The sequence below is a fragment of the Salmo salar genome, chromosome ssa16 (assembly GCF_905237065.1).
Source record: "Salmo salar chromosome ssa16, Ssal_v3.1, whole genome shotgun sequence".
Lineage (NCBI taxonomy): Eukaryota > Metazoa > Chordata > Actinopteri > Salmoniformes > Salmonidae > Salmo > Salmo salar.
In genome coordinates, this window is record NC_059457.1 from 37849908 (window position 1) to 37865597 (window position 15690).

Genomic DNA, 15690 nt, shown 5'->3' on the forward strand with positions numbered 1-15690 from the left:
TTCATCCCCACCTCCGCCCTCCCTTCATATCCACCTCCGCCCTCCCTTCATATCCACCTCCGCCCTCCCTTCATATCCACCTCCGCCCTCCCTTCATATCCACCTCCGCCTTCCCTTCATATCCACCTCCGCCCTCCCTTCATCCCCACCTCCGCCCTCCCTTCATATCCACCTCCGCCCTCCCTTCATATCCACCTCCGTCCTCCCTTCATCCCCACCTCCGTCCTCCCTTCATCCCCACCTCCGTCCTCCCTTCATCCCTTCATCCCCACCTCCCTCCCTCATTTCCTACTGCCTCTGAGACCAAGGCCGGATTGGTTATCATCGGATAAGAGCGGGGTCACACACCTCACATCCCACCACACACACACCTCAGGACAGCAGCCCTCTAATAACATTCAAAGGCAACTCATCTCTATGAGTGAGGAGCACACCCCAGGCACTTTGGGGAGGGAGGAAGAGAGGAGGGCTATCTTGACCTTCAAGATCAAGGCTAAAATGATAGTCAGAGAGCAGGGGAAAGTTGGGTTGCTCCTTTCTATCCTGACTCTATTGGACATTGACCAGCTGGGATGTTAAATAGTGACCCCCTTCACTGTGGGGTGTTTTATGTAAATACCATGTTCACTTGAACCCAGAACCTCATGATGTAACTATAGAAAATCTCTCTGGGTTTAGCCTTTTAATCCAGAATTACTGTTACTAGAGTAACTCAATTAAATAAGTGTAATCTTTCTTAATCACTGTGTGGACTAGTATAGATACATGCACTTATGGAAAAACAATATAATTAGGCTATCTGTGCATTATTTCTGCTGAGGTTTGCAATCTAGTAATTGCTTGAATCCATGGAGAATAATGAAGATCCTCATATTGAATGAGCTATTCTAATGGACATGGGAGATACCATATTTTGTGTTTTCTTGAGCTGTGGCAATATTTCCTTTCTAAGCCACTTGGGGAGTAGCCCATTCCCTCTGGACCCTGTTCAAACAGAAACAGATGTTTGATTGCTATTAATAATGAATAGAACCCCATGGCTAGCTTAGCACATGGCCCCTATCGCTAACATATCACAGTGCAACAGGAATGGGCGAGATGGCATACTCTGGAAATAAACATGAATATTGTCGGAGGCTGTGCCTTGTGTATGTGCTCTAATAAGATTGTGTCGGTTTGATTTGATTTAGCCACATATGGGTCCATCGGACAAGTTTTGAATTAAGTACAATTTAACCATAATTCATCTTTTTAATATCAGATAAGAGGTGGAGTGTGGCTCTATATGAGCGATTCTATATCATGCGCTGAGGCAATGATTGTGAATATACACTGATAGTCCAATAACTCAGAGAGAGATTACGACAGTAATTTGACTGTACTGTAGCAGGCAGAAAGTCGTTACATCAGGCCCCCTGAATACGCCTCGGTTTAATCATGATGCATAACAGAGTTGTGCATGGCTCTGACTTGAAGGCATTTTAATAAGATTCTATGTAAAATACAGAAACACAACTTAATCCACTGGGCTGCAGTATTAATCTTCATTGTAAATCGGTGAAACTAATGGGTTGCAGGATAGGAGACAAATGAATAGGATACTGCATCCGGCTCCAAGATGCATAGAAATATAACTGTGAGTGGAATGTAATTCAGGGTGTGTCTAAGGAGAACTAACACTACAGAAAAAGACTGAGTACGCAAGGTGTGTGTCTCTTCTTCACTGAATAAATAAGAGAACAAAAAAGTGTGAGATGAGTGAGAATTCTCATGATTATTCCTTCTGAAACATTCCTAAAATACCTACTGACAGCCTCACTACCTCCATTCCCATATCCTCTTCTGTTTCCTGTTCCCATCAACAAGGGGAAACCCACCATGGGCATAGTTGTGGCAGTGAGGAAATGTAAAAAATCTGCTGTGTTGTTGCATTGTCTTGGTGGGTCTTACAGACTCTTACTGCTTTAATTCAAACCCAGAAGCTCAGAGGGGAGGGAGGGAGGGGGGAGGAAAGCAGCGTCGCAGCAGGCCCGAATCCTTTCTCTGGCTATGTCCCAAATGCATCCTATTCCCTATACAGTGCACTACTTTTGACCAGAGCCCTATGGGCCCTCCCTATGGGCCCTGGTCAAAAGTAGTGCACTATAAAGAGAATAGTGTGCCATTTGGGATGCAGCCCCTATTTCTGGCACGTCTCAGCCAGGCAGGCTGCTCCTTTACTCTGCATTCTACCTCCTCTCCTCTCTGTCTCCTCTCCGTGCTGAGTTAGTTTGAATTAGTGGTAATTGCTTTTTTAATTACAGACGAAGAGGAAATGTTTTGTGTCCCCCTCAGAGACTACACACACAGGGATCTACTTAGCCTCATAACTCGCACTGTAATGCACTCACAGCGAACATGACGACCATGCTACATACTGTTTCTATGGGTATACCATTGAGTCATCTTTACAACTGGAAGGAGACATGGGCCTGCTGTTCAGTAACAATTTTAGTCATGGTGTTAATTTAAATATTTGATTTCTTTCTTTATCTTTGTGATATTGTTTGTTGTGAAGAGTAAGACTGATTAAAATGACTAATGGAACAATGGTGGTTCGTCAACAGTTTGTGGGTCATCAAGAAGTCAGGGCCATAATCAAATGACCTTCATTAAAGCCTGAGTGTAGTCACAAAGGTCTACTCAAGTTCAAGTAGTGTATTTGCCATTTATCTATTCAAGGTCTGCACCTACATATGACATCCGTGGTAAAAACATGGACTATAGAAGAAATTGTAAGCTTTTAGCTGCAGTATCATTCTCTTCTGAAAACCACAAACTTTATTGATGCAAACTTAGTAAATCTTCCCCAAAGTCTGTTTCTTCAACTCACTGCCTGAAACAATCTAAGGGAACACAACTCTGGCTCCCAAGTGGGTGAGCCTATACCTTCTAAGGGAACACAGCTCTAAGGGTAGCTCTACAGAAAAGGAGTGCTTGTGTCAGTAGTAACTGTGTCACCATGTGGCATTTCAATCTGGTGTGAAGAGAACTGGCTGACCTGAACATGGAGGGCTACAGTACTGCTGACAGAGAAACAGTGCTGGGGACAATAAAATGCCACTCTAAAATGTGCAGTTTTGTCACACACCACAATGCAACAGATGTCTCAAGTTGAGGGAGCGTGCAATTGGCATGCTGTCTGCAGGAATGTCCACCAGAGATGTTGCCAGAGAATTTAATGTTAATTTCTCTACCATAAGTCACCTCCAACGTCGTTTTAGAGAATTTGGGGTAGAGTATGTCTAACCGACCTCACAACTGCAGACCACTTGTAACCACGCCAGCCCAGGACCTCCACATCCGGCTTCTTCACCTGCGGGATCGTCTAAAACCAGCCACCTGGACCGCTGATGGAAATGAGGAGTATTTCTGTCTGTAATAAAGCCCTTTTTTGGGGAAAAACTCATTCTGATTGGCTGGGCCTGGCTCCCCAGTGGGTGGGCCTGGCTCCCAAGTGGGTGAGCCTATACCTTCCCAAGCCAACCCATGGCTGTGCCCCTGCCCAATCATGTGAAATCCATAGATTACGGCCTAATTAATTTATTTCAATTGACTGATTTCCTTACATGAACTGTAACTCAGTAAAATCGTGGAAATTGTTGCATGTTGCGTTTATATTGTTGTTCAGTATAGATTGACTTGGCTGCCGCTTCTCCCTCCCCACTCTAACTGTCACATGCATGCCCTGCCTGCCCCAATTTGTTCAAATGATATAGCACTTTCAAAGAATCTCAAAGCGATTCAAGTCACATGCGCCAAATACAACAAATGTAAACCTTACAGTGAAATGCTTACTTACGAGCCCCTAACCAAAAATGCAGTTTCAAAAAATACAGATAAGAATAAGAGATAACAGTAACAAGTAATTAAATAGCAGCAGTGAAATAACAATAACAAGACTAAATACATTGGGGGAAAAAAGTATTTGATCCCCTGCTGATTTTGTACGTTTGCCCACTTACAAAGAAATAATCAGTCTATAATTTTAATGGTAGGTTTATATGAACAGTGAGAGACAGAATAACAACATGTCAAAACGCATGTCAAAAATGTTATGATTTCCATTTTAATGAGGGAAATATTTATTTGACCCCTCTGCAAAACATGACTTAGTACTTGTTGGCAAAACCCTTGTTGGCAATCACAGAGGTCAGATGTTTCTTGTAGTTGGCCACCAGGTTTGCACACATCTCAGGAGGGATTTTGTCCCACTCCTCTTTGCAGATCTTCTCCAAGTCATTAAGGTTTCGAGGCTGACGTTTGGCAACTCGAACCTTCAGCTCCCTCCACAGATTTTCTATGGGATTAAGGTCTGGAGACTGGCTAGGCCACTCCAGGACCTTAATGTGCTTCTTCTTGAGCTACTCCTTTGTTGCCTTGGCCGTGTGTTTTGGGTCATTGTCATGCTGGAATACCCATCCACGACCCATTTGCAATGCCCTGGCTGAGGGAAGATTTGACAGTACATGGCCCTGTCAAATGATGCGGTGAAGTTGTCCTGTCCCCTTAGCAGAAAAACACAATGTTTCCAAAGCATAATGTTTCTACCTCCATGTTTGACGGTGGAGATGGTGTTCTTGGGGTCATAGGCAGCATTCCTCCTCCTCCAAACACGGCGAGTTGAGTTGATGCCAAAGAGCTCCATTTTGGTCTCATCTAACCACAACACTTTTACCAGTTGTCCTCTGAATCATTCAGATGTTCATTGGCCAACTTCAGACGGGCATGTATATGTATTCTTGAGCAGGGGGACCTTGCGGGCGCTGCAGGATTTCAGTCCTTCACGGCGTAGTGTGTTACCAATTGTTTTCTTGGTGACAATGGTCCCAGCTGCCTTGAGATCATTGACAAGATCCTCCCGTGTAGTTCTGGGCTGATTCCTCACTGTTCTCATGATCATTGCAACCCCACGAGGTGAGATCTTGCATGGAGCCCCAGGCTGAGGGATATTGACAGTTCTTTTGTGTTTTTTCCATTTGCGAATAACCACACCAAATGTTGTCACCTTCTCACCAAGCTGCTTGGCGATGGTCTTGTAGCCCATTCCAGCCTTGTGTAGGTCTACAATCTTGTCCCTGACATCCTTGGAGAGCGCTTTGGTCTTGGCCATGGTGGAGAGTTTGGAATCTGATTGATTGATTGCTTCTGTGGACATGCGCCTTTTTTACAGGTAACAAGCCTTTAAGAGTGTGCTCCTAATCTCAGCTCGTTACCTGTATAAAAGACACCTGGGAGCCAGAAATCTTTCTGATTGAGAGGGGGTCAAATACTTATTTCCCTCATTAAAATGCAAATCAATTTATAACATTTTTGACATGCGTTTTTCTGTATATTTATGTTGTTATTCTGTCTCTCACTGTTCAAATAAACCTACCATTAAAATTATAGACTGATCCTTTCTTTATCAGTGGGCAAACGTACAAAATCAGCAGGGGATTAAGTACTTTTTTCCCCCACTGTACAGGGGGGTACCGATACAGAGTCAATCCGGTTATTTGAGGTTGTATGTAGAAGTCGGAAGTTTACATACATTTAGGTTGAAGTCATTAAAACTCGTTTTTCTTGTTAACAAACTATATTTTTGGCAAGTCGGTTAGGACATCTACTTTGTGCATGGCCTACCTTCAAACTCAGTGCCTCTTTGCTTGACATCATGGGAAAATCAAAAGAAATCAGCCAAGACCTCATAAAAAATGTTTTGATCTCCACAAGTCTGGTTCATCCTAGGGAGCAATTTCCAAACGCCTGAAGGTACCACGTTCATCTGTACAAACAATAGTACGCAAGTATAAACAGCATGGGACCATGCAGCCGTCATATCGCTCAGGAAGGAGACGTGTTCTGTCTCCTAGAAATGAATGTACTTTGCTGCGAAAACTGCAAATCAATCCCAGAACAACAGTAAAGGGCCTTGTGAAGATGCTGAAGGAAACAGGTACGAAAGTATCTATATCCACAGTAAAACGAGTCCTATATCGACATAACCTGAAAGGCTGCTCAGCAAGGAAGAAGCCACTGCTCCAAAACAGCCATAAAAAAGCCAGACTACTGTCACGACTTCCACCGAAGGTGGTTCCTCTCCCTGTTCGGGCGGCGCTCGGCGTCGCCGGCCTACTATCCATCACCGATCCCTTTTTCCTTTTCCGTTTGTTTTGTCTGTGGTTCTTTCACACCTGGTTTCATTTGCCTTAATTTCTGCGTGTATAATTACCCCTGTTGCCTGCCTAGGTTTGTGCGGGATTATTCATGTGATGTTGCTCGTTAAGGTTGTGTCTTATTTGTTTTCACGTATTATACCAAGTGTGTATAAGTTTAGGAGCGTTGTTTTTTTCCCTCCTTCCGTGAGTACTGGTTTCTCTGTTGTCAAGTGTGTTTATTTTGGTATTGTACCTGACCTGTATGTTTGTGGACTTGCCTATTAAAATACACATCCGGACATCTCTGCTCTCTTGCGCTTGACTCCTTCACCTACCTCTAAACAGCTCGTCACAGAATCCCGCACCAGTCAGGAGCTGACACCACACGGCAGTATTACACCATCTGGGGACCGCGATGGATCAGGTGATGGCGACGATGGAAAGATGGGAGAGAGGTGGCCTTTCTACACCTCCACCAGCCACACTCCAACCAGTCCCACAACCCTCTCCTTCGTCGCCTGGTCCCAGTGGATTTCGACTTGCGCTCCCGAGGGAGTACGATGGGACGGCGGCCGGGTGCCAGGGGTTATTACTCCAGACGGAGCTATACCTGGCAACCGTTCACCCGACTCCTTCGGGAGGTGAGAGCGTGAACGCCCTCGTCTCCTGCCTCTCAGGCAAAGCCCTGGAGTGGGCCAACGTGGTGTGGAACGATCCAGACTCGGCGAGGGACCACTACCCAGAGTTCACCCGCCGCTTCCGGGCAGTGTTCGACCACCCACCTGAGGGCCGAGTGGTGGGTGAACATCTGTTCCATCTAAGGCAGGAGACGAGGAGCGCACAGGACTTCGCCCTAGAGTTCCGGACCTTGGCCGCCGGCACGGGATGGAACGACAGGGCCCTGATCGATCACTATAGGTGCAGTTTTCGCGAGGACGTCCGTAGGGAGCTAGCCTGTTGAGACACCATCCTCACCTTGGACCAGCTGGTAGACATGTCCATTCGGCTGGACAACTTGCTGGTGACCCGTGGACGTCCAGATCGGGCCCTGTCAGTTTCATCCACCAGCCCCTCCGCTCCAATGCCCATGGAGCTAGGAGGTGCTTCAGCGAGGGCGACTGGAGGAGGAGCCCTTTCCTGTACCAGCTGTGGTGGTAGAGGGCACACTGCTGACCGGTGCTGGAGGGGCTCTTCTGGGAGCCGAGACGTCAGGCCGAGCACTGCTCGGACACCCCAGGTGAGTCAGCACCAGGCTCACCCAGAGTCCCCTGTTGGTCACGTATGTGCTGATTTCTTTTCCTGAGTTTTCCCCTCATTCCCGACATAAGGCGCTAGTAGATTCAGGCGCAGCAGGGAATTTTATTGACCGCGGTTTTGCGCATACTTTAGGGATCCCCCTTGTTCAGATTGATAAACCCTTCCCAGTGCACGCCTTAGATAGCTGACCATTAGGGTCAGGGCTAGTCAGGGAGGACACGGCTCCACTGGGCATGGTTACGCAGGAGGGTCATGAGGAGAGAATTAGTCTCCTCCTCATTGATTCTCCTGCGTTTCTGGTGGTGCTGGGGATCCCCTGGATGGCCTGTCACAACCCTAAGATTTCGTGGCAACAGAGGGCTCTAAAGGGGTGGTCAGAGGTGTGCTCAGGCAGGTGTGTAGGGGTTTCCATCGGTGCATCGACGGTGGAGAGTCCAGACCAAATCTCCACCGTGTGCATTCCCTCAGAATATGCCAATTTGGCTATCGCCTTCTGTAAAAAGAAGGCGACCCAATTACCACCTCATCGACGAGGGTATTGTGCAATAAATCTCCTGGTAGACGCTGCACTTCCCAGGAGTCACGTGTATCCCCTGTCACAGGAGGAGACGGTGGCTATGGAGACATATGTGTCTGAATCTCTGTGGCAGGGGTACATTCAGCCCTCCACATCACCTGCCTCCTCGAGTTTCTTTTTTTGTGAAGAAGGAGGAGGGAGGTCTGCGTCCGTGCATTGACTATAGAGGTCTAAATTCCATCACGGTGGGGTACAGTTACCCACTACCTCTCATCGCCATGTCGATTGAGTCATTTCACGGGGCACGCTTCTTCACAAAACTGGATCTCAGGAGCACGTATAACTTGGTGCATATCCGGGAGGGAGATGAGTGGAAGACAGCGTGTAGTACCACATCCGGCCATTATGAGTACCTCGTCATGCTGTACGGGTTGAAGAATGCTCCAGCAGTCTTCCAATCCTTTGTAGACGAGATTCTCAGGGACCTGCACGGGCAGGGTGTGGTGGTTTATATCGATGACATTCTGGTCTATTCTGCTACACGCGCCGCGCATGTGTCTCTGGTGCGCAAGGTACTTGGGCGACTGGTGGAGCATGACCTGTACGTCAAGGCTGAGAAATGCTTGTTCTTCAAACAGGCTGTCTCCTTCCTAAGGTATCGCATTTCCACATCAGGGTTGGTGATGGAGTGTGACCGCATTGCACCCGTGCATAATTGGCCGACTGCAACCACGGTAAAGGAGGTGCAGCGGTTTTTAGGGTTTGCCAACTACTACCGGAGGTTTATCCGGAGTTTTGGGCAGGTGGCTGCTCCCATCACGTCACTGCTGAAGGGGGGACCGGTGCGTCTGCGGTGGTCGGCTGAGGCGGACAGAGCTTTTGGTCGCCTGAAGGCTCTGTTAACCTCGGCTCCCGTGCTGGCTCATCCAGATCCCTCTTTGGTATTCATAGTGGAGGTGGACGCGTCTGAGGCTGGAATTGGAGCCGTGCTTTCACAGTGCTCGGGTACGCCACCGAAGCTCCGCCCCTGTGCTTTCTTTTCGAGGAAGCTCAGCCCGGCGGAGCGAAACTATGACGTGGGGGATCGGTAGATGTTGGCTGTTGTCAAAGCTCTGAAGGTGTGGAGACATTGGCTTGAGGGGGCTCAACAGCCTTTGCTCATCTGGACTGACCACCGTAATCTGGAGTACATCCGGGAGGGGAGGAGACTGAACCCTCGCCAGGTTTAGATTTACTATATCATATAGACCAGGTTCCCAGAACACTAAGGCAGACGCACTGTATGATACGGAGGAGCGTATAATTGGATATGTGTGTATAATTACCCCTGTTGCCTGCCTAGGTTTGTGCGGGATTATTCATGTGATGTTGCTCGTTAAGGTTGAGCCTTATTTGTTTTCACGTATTATACCAAGTGTTAGGAGCGTTGTTTTTTTCCCTCCTTCCGTGAGTACTGGTTTCTCTGTTGTCAAGGGCGTTTATTTTGATATTGTACCTGACCTGTATGTTTGTGGACTTGCCTATTAAAATACGCATCTCGGACATCTCTGCTCTCCTGCGCTTGACTCCTTCACCTACCTCTAAACACAAGCTCGTCACAACTACGGTTTGCAACTGCACATGGGGACAAAGATCGTACTTTTTGGAGAAATGTCCTCTGGTCTGATGAAACAAAAATAAAACTGTTTGGCCATAATGACCATCGTTATGTTTGGAGGAAAAAGGGGGATGCTTGCAAGCCGAAGAACACCATCCCAACTGTGAAGCACGGGGGTGGCAGCATCATGTTGTGGGGGTGCTTTGCTGCAGGAGGGACTGGTGCACTTCACAAAATAGATGGCATCATGAGGAAGGAAAATTATGTGGATATATTGAAGCGACATCTCAAGACATCAGTCAGGAAGTTAAAGCTTGTTCGCAAATGGGTCTTCCAAATGGACAATGACCCCAAGCATACTTCCAAAGTTGTGGCAAAATGGCTTAAGGACAACAAAGTCAAGGTATTGGAGTAGCCATCACAAAGCTCTGACCTCAATCCTATAGATGTCACGCCCTGACCTTAGACAACCTTTTTTATTCTCTATTTGGTTAGGTCAGGGTGTGACTTGGGTGGGCATATCTATGCTTCTATTTCTTTGTTGGCCTAGATTGGGAACCAATCAGAGGCAGCTGTTTCTTGTCGTCTCTTATTGGGGATCATACTTAGGCAGCCCTTTTCCCCACCTGTGATTGTGGGATCTTGTTTGTGTGTAGTTGCTTTCTGCACTGCATATAGCTTTACGTTTGTTTTTGTATTTTGTTGTTTTCCCGGTGTCATTTGAAATAAATGAAAACGTACGCCTACCACACTGCACCTTGGTGTCATTAAAACAACGGGCGTAACAATAGAACATTTGTGGGCAGAACTGAAAAAAGTGTGTGCGAGCAAGGAGGCCTATACAAACCTGACTCAGTTACACCAGCTCTGTTTGGAAGAATAGGCCAAAATTCACCCAACTTATTGTGGGAAGCTTGTGGAAGGCTACCCAAAACGTTTGACCCAAGTTAAACAATTGAAAGGCAATGCTACCAAATTGAGTGTATATAAATTTCTGAACCACTGGGAATGTGATGAAATAAAAGCTGAAATAAATCATTCTCTCCACTATTATTCTGACATTTCACATTCTTAAAATAAAGTGGTGATCCTAATTGACAGGGAATTTTTACTAGGATTAAATGTCAGGAATTGTGAAACTGAGTTTAAATGTATTTGGCTAAGATGTATGTAAACTTCCGACTTCAACTGTACATGGCTATGCAGTGTTTGAAGTGTTTTCATTACATGATGATAGTTCTAAAATGTTTTAAAAAGGCTCACAAGCATGAGTCACAATTGTGCGCGCACAATGACACACACACAAACGCTGACGCACACACTGAGCACAGCTAAGTTACCTTATTAAATAATATCCCTTCCAATAACTTCTGTTGAAAAGGCTCCCCTCTGCAGCTTTCAACGGTGTAGTCCGAAGTCATAAACATGAAACAAGTACAGTATGCTGCTCTACCAAGCAAAAAGGCAGTAACTGCTCATAGCGTGGAACTAAGAAAAATGGCTTTTATTACCGTGGTTTCACAATAACTTTATACAATTACTGCTGACATGACCCCCATTTTCTCCAAGAAACAATAGTGGAAGGACACTTGTCCACATGATTAAGCATGTATTTAATGTAGCAAGAATGACATTAACTCATTTTCGACCAAATTAGCAGTTACTGCCTTTTTGCTTGGTAGGGCAGTATGGGTCTCTCCTGTTAGCAGCTATAAGAGTCTGCCAGAAGAAAGGACTCACCCGTGCAGCAGTAGTCATCGATCCTGATGTAGCCCGTGTGGCAGACACACATGAAGGAGCCGGCGGTGTTGACACACATGGTGTTCTCCCTGCAGTAGTGCTTCCCTTCTGCACACTCATCGATATCTGGGGAGAGGTGTAAAGACAGGACAGCTGGTCATGCATGGCCCACCCTAGGATCCTCTAACTGGGGCTCTACTAAAGAATCAGCCTTAAGTCCTCATACAAAGCTAGGGAAGGAGGGAGAGCTAAAGTGTAGTTTTTCTTCATCAGTGGAGACCCTGGGGAGATGGAGGGGGACACTGGAGGCTGTGCTTCTAGATCTTCCATGTACTCAAAGAACAACATCCTTTACTCATACTTTAGGTTAGGGATGGGCAACTTTGATGGGGGTGGGGGCCATCAAAAATCTTGAAGGGCGGCAGTTGCTCACAGGTCTGCATACCCACATGTGCGTACCTCTCCCCCACCACCGCCACATTGCAAGCAAAACATTTTAGCAGCCCACTTTTGACAGAAGATACATTTTTTACATTTTAGAGTTAATTTCGTGCAATTCTACACATTTTGCCATGAGGCGAAGAGAAAATGTTGCCGTTTAACAGCTAATTTCCTGCAATTCTACATATTTTCCGATAGGGTGGAGAGAAATGTTTGCAGGTTTTAATATGATATCTGAGTGAGATATATTTTTGATTGAGGGCCATCAAAAGGAGGGCCAGTTGCCTATCCCTGCTGTTGTACTGGAGAAGCCAAGTAGTCATGTAGTCAACTTCACAGAACTGTCAATATATACTGCTCAAAAAAATAAAGGGAACACTTAAACAACACATCCTAGATCTGAATTAAAAAAATAATCTTATTAAATACTTTTTTCTTTACATAGTTGAATGTGCTGACAACAAAATCACACAAAAATAATCAATGGAAATCCAATTTATCAACCCATGGAGGTCTGGATTTGGAGTCACACTCAAAATTAAAGTGGAAAACCACACTACAGGCTGATCCAACTTTGATGTAATGTCCTTAAAACAAGTCAAAATGAGGCTCAGTAGTGTGTGTGGCCTCCACGTGCCTGTATGACCTCCCTACAACTCCTGGGCATGCTCCTGATGAGGTGGCGGATGGTCTCCTGAGGGATCTCCTCCCAGACCTGGACTAAAGCATCCGCCAACTCCTGGACAGTCTGTGGTACAATGTGGCGTTGGTGGATGGAGCGAGACATGATGTCCCAGATGTGCTCAATTGGATTCAGGTCTGGGGAATGGGCGGGCCAGTCCATAGCATCAATGCCTTCCTCTTGCAGGAACTGCTGACACACTCCAGCCACATGAGGTCTAGCATTGTCTTGCATTAGGAGGAACCCAGGGCCAACCGCACCAGCATATGGTCTCACAAGGGGTCTGAGGATCTCATCTCGGTACCTAATGGCAGTCAGGCTACCTCTGGCGAGCACATGGAGGGCTGTGCGGCCCCCCAAAGAAATGCCACCCCATACCATGACTGACCCACCGCCAAACTGGTCATGCTGGAGGATGTTGCAGGCAGCAGAACGTTCTCCACGGCGTCTCCAGACTGTCACGTCTGTCACATGTGCTCAGTGTGAACCTGCTTTCATCTGTGAAGGGCACAGGGCGCCAGTGGCGAATTTGCCAATCTTGGTGTTCTCGGGCAAATGCCAAACGTCCTGCACGGTGTTGGGCTGTAAGCACAACCCCCACCTGTGGACATCGGGCCCTCATACCACCCTCATTGAGTCTGTTTCTGACCGTTTGAGCAGACACATGCACATTTGTGGCCTGCTGGAGGTCATTTTGCAGGGCTCTGGCAGTGCTTCTCCTGCTCCTCCTTGCACAAAGGCGGAGGTAGCGGTCCTGCTGCTGGGTTGTTGCCATCCTACGGCCTCCTCCACGTCTCCTGATGTACTGGCCTGTCTCCTGGCAGCGCCTCCATGCTCTGGACACTACGCTGACAGACACAGCAAACCTTCTTGCCATAGCTCGCATTGATGTGCCATCCTGGATGAGCTGCACTACCTGAGCCACTTCTGTGGGTTGTAGACTCCGTCTCATGCTACCACTAGAGTGAAAGCACCGCCAGCATTCAAAAGTGACCAAAACATCAGCCAGGAAGCATAGGAACTGAGAAGTGGTCTGTGCTCCCCACCTGCAGAACCACTCCTTTATTGGGGGTGTCTTGCTAATTGCCTATAATTTCCACCTGTTGTCTATTCCATTTGCACAACAGCATGTGACATTTATTGTCAATCAGTGTTGCTTCCTAAGTGGACAGTTTGATTTCACAGAAGTGTGATTGACTTGGAGTTACATTGTGTTGTTTAAGTGTTCCCTTTATTTTTTTGAGCAGTGTATTTTCTTTATGCATAATGACTCACCACAAGGCAGTAGATTCAATCTTTTATAAATGTATTAACCCCATTAGCTAATATAATTAATAATAATTAGGGGGTGCTTATATAGTCCTGTTTCACTGTATGTACAAGTGGGTAACCTGTACAGGTGTGAGGTGTGAAATGGGTTTGCATCCCCCTGAAAGACCCTTGGAGAGTGGTCACAGCAACTCTTTGTGAAGTACACAAACAAAAAAACTGTCAAAAGCATTATACACAACATGCAGAATCTCAAAAAACTGCTGGGGTAAATAAAATGCTCATATTGTGATTCAACGCAGTGCAATGCAAACAGAGCTCAACCAACAACCAGCGATCTACTGTATACAGTGCAATCGAAAAGTACTCAGACCCCTTCTCTTTTTCCACATTCAACAAAGTATTGAGTAAATGGTCTGAATGACTATGTAAATGTGAAATTTGTTTTTGCTTTGTCATTTTAGGTTATTGTGTGTAGATTGATGAGGGGGAAAAAATAATTTTATACATTTTAGAATAAGGCTGTAATGTAACAAAATGTTCTACACACAATAACCTATAATGACAAAGCAAAAACAAATATCACATTTACATAAGCATTCAGACCATTTACTCAGTACTTTGTTGAAGCACCTTCGGTGGACGGAGCTGCAGTATATAGATAGGCTATTCTGTTTGGAGAGTTTTCAGACATTTCTGTCTTTCAGACAATTCAGTAGGTACCACTGCTTTCCATATGTATTATGTTTTTAAACGATTCAACGTATTACGATAAAAAAATAGGTCCTCAATTGGTTTCTCTCTAGGCAGCACTCCACTTACTGTGATGCTACATGTTAATTGTCTATGTATTTGTGATGGAAAATGTTATGTTGGAGCTTTTCAATTTACCAATTTCTATGTTTGTGCTTTTCTATAAACCAATTTTTGTGTTCATGCAAGTGACTGATTGAATGAATCCTCACTATCAGTGTCTGCAATTTGGCAGTACACACAGAACCTTGTTTAGAGATATCTCAGTTTTAAGGTCTCCGCTTAGAGAGAAGAAGCCTCGTGAGGTATTGGTCTGTCAGTTGCATGACCCAGTATTGGTCGGTCACATGAATGAAGCAAACGTTAATGATTAATTAATTATGAAAGGGAAAAGGGGATACCTAGTCAGTTGTACAACTGAATGCCTTTAACTGAAAGGTGTCCTCAGCATTTAACCCAACCCCTCTGAATCAGAGAGGTGCGGGGGGGCTGTCTTAATCCACGTCTTCGGCGCTCGGGGAACAGTGAATAAGCTAAGTCATGCAAATATGACTTGTCAGTATATAAGGGACTGCCCAGTTCGAGCTTCTGACAGACGTTCACTATGGGGCATTAACTTTGTTGGAACCTCTCAAGCATGCTGACAATAAACAATGATTAATTTAAGATTGACTTTGAGCGTCCCTGTGTAAGAATTTCCACAATATATTGCTTGGGTCGAAGGAGGCAGAGCATGGTATATTAGGAGGGAGAGTAAATGCAACTCCATTTCCTTCATTCAGCAGAGTCTGCAGCCGTAATTGATAGAGGAAAAAATATCTGGCTCCTTTTGTTAAAATCCCAAGAGTCTCCGATTATTTTCAAGCTATATGTTATAATCACTCTACGCAAACAGGCCTCTCAGTAAAACAACTAGGAAGCCATTAGTATTTCTTCAGAACAATTGCCTAAACATTGGTGGGGAGATTATATGCTTTGTTGCTTGTGTTTTAATGGGCGAGAGACAATGCTCAACATCTTTTCATCTCTTTCAAAAACCAGGCAATGAGTAATCTTTAAAAAGACCAAAACAAACATGGAAAAGCGAAACAATTAACACAATGGCGTGAACAGAAGCACATTGGGATGCAACAACAATTCTGTCTCAATTCTGTTTAAAAAGCAGTACAGCCATTGTCTCTTTTCAAGGCAACAACCAGAAGTGATAAATCATAGCGAGAATGAAGTGAGAGGAATCATCCCACTACAGTACCTG

The 15690-nt window shown here is 45.6% G+C and overlaps 1 protein-coding gene across 1 annotated transcript in view; it reads right to left on the reverse strand.

Annotated features, from left to right (window-relative positions):
* LOC100380741 (protein kinase C-binding protein NELL2) overlaps nt 1-15690 on the reverse strand; it is a 117881-nt gene that overhangs the window by 47359 nt on the left and 54832 nt on the right. The window contains exon 13 of the mRNA XM_014148812.2: nt 11291-11416. Within this exon, the coding sequence (XP_014004287.1) occupies nt 11291-11416 (126 nt within the window). The remainder of the gene's footprint in view (nt 1-11290; nt 11417-15690) is intronic.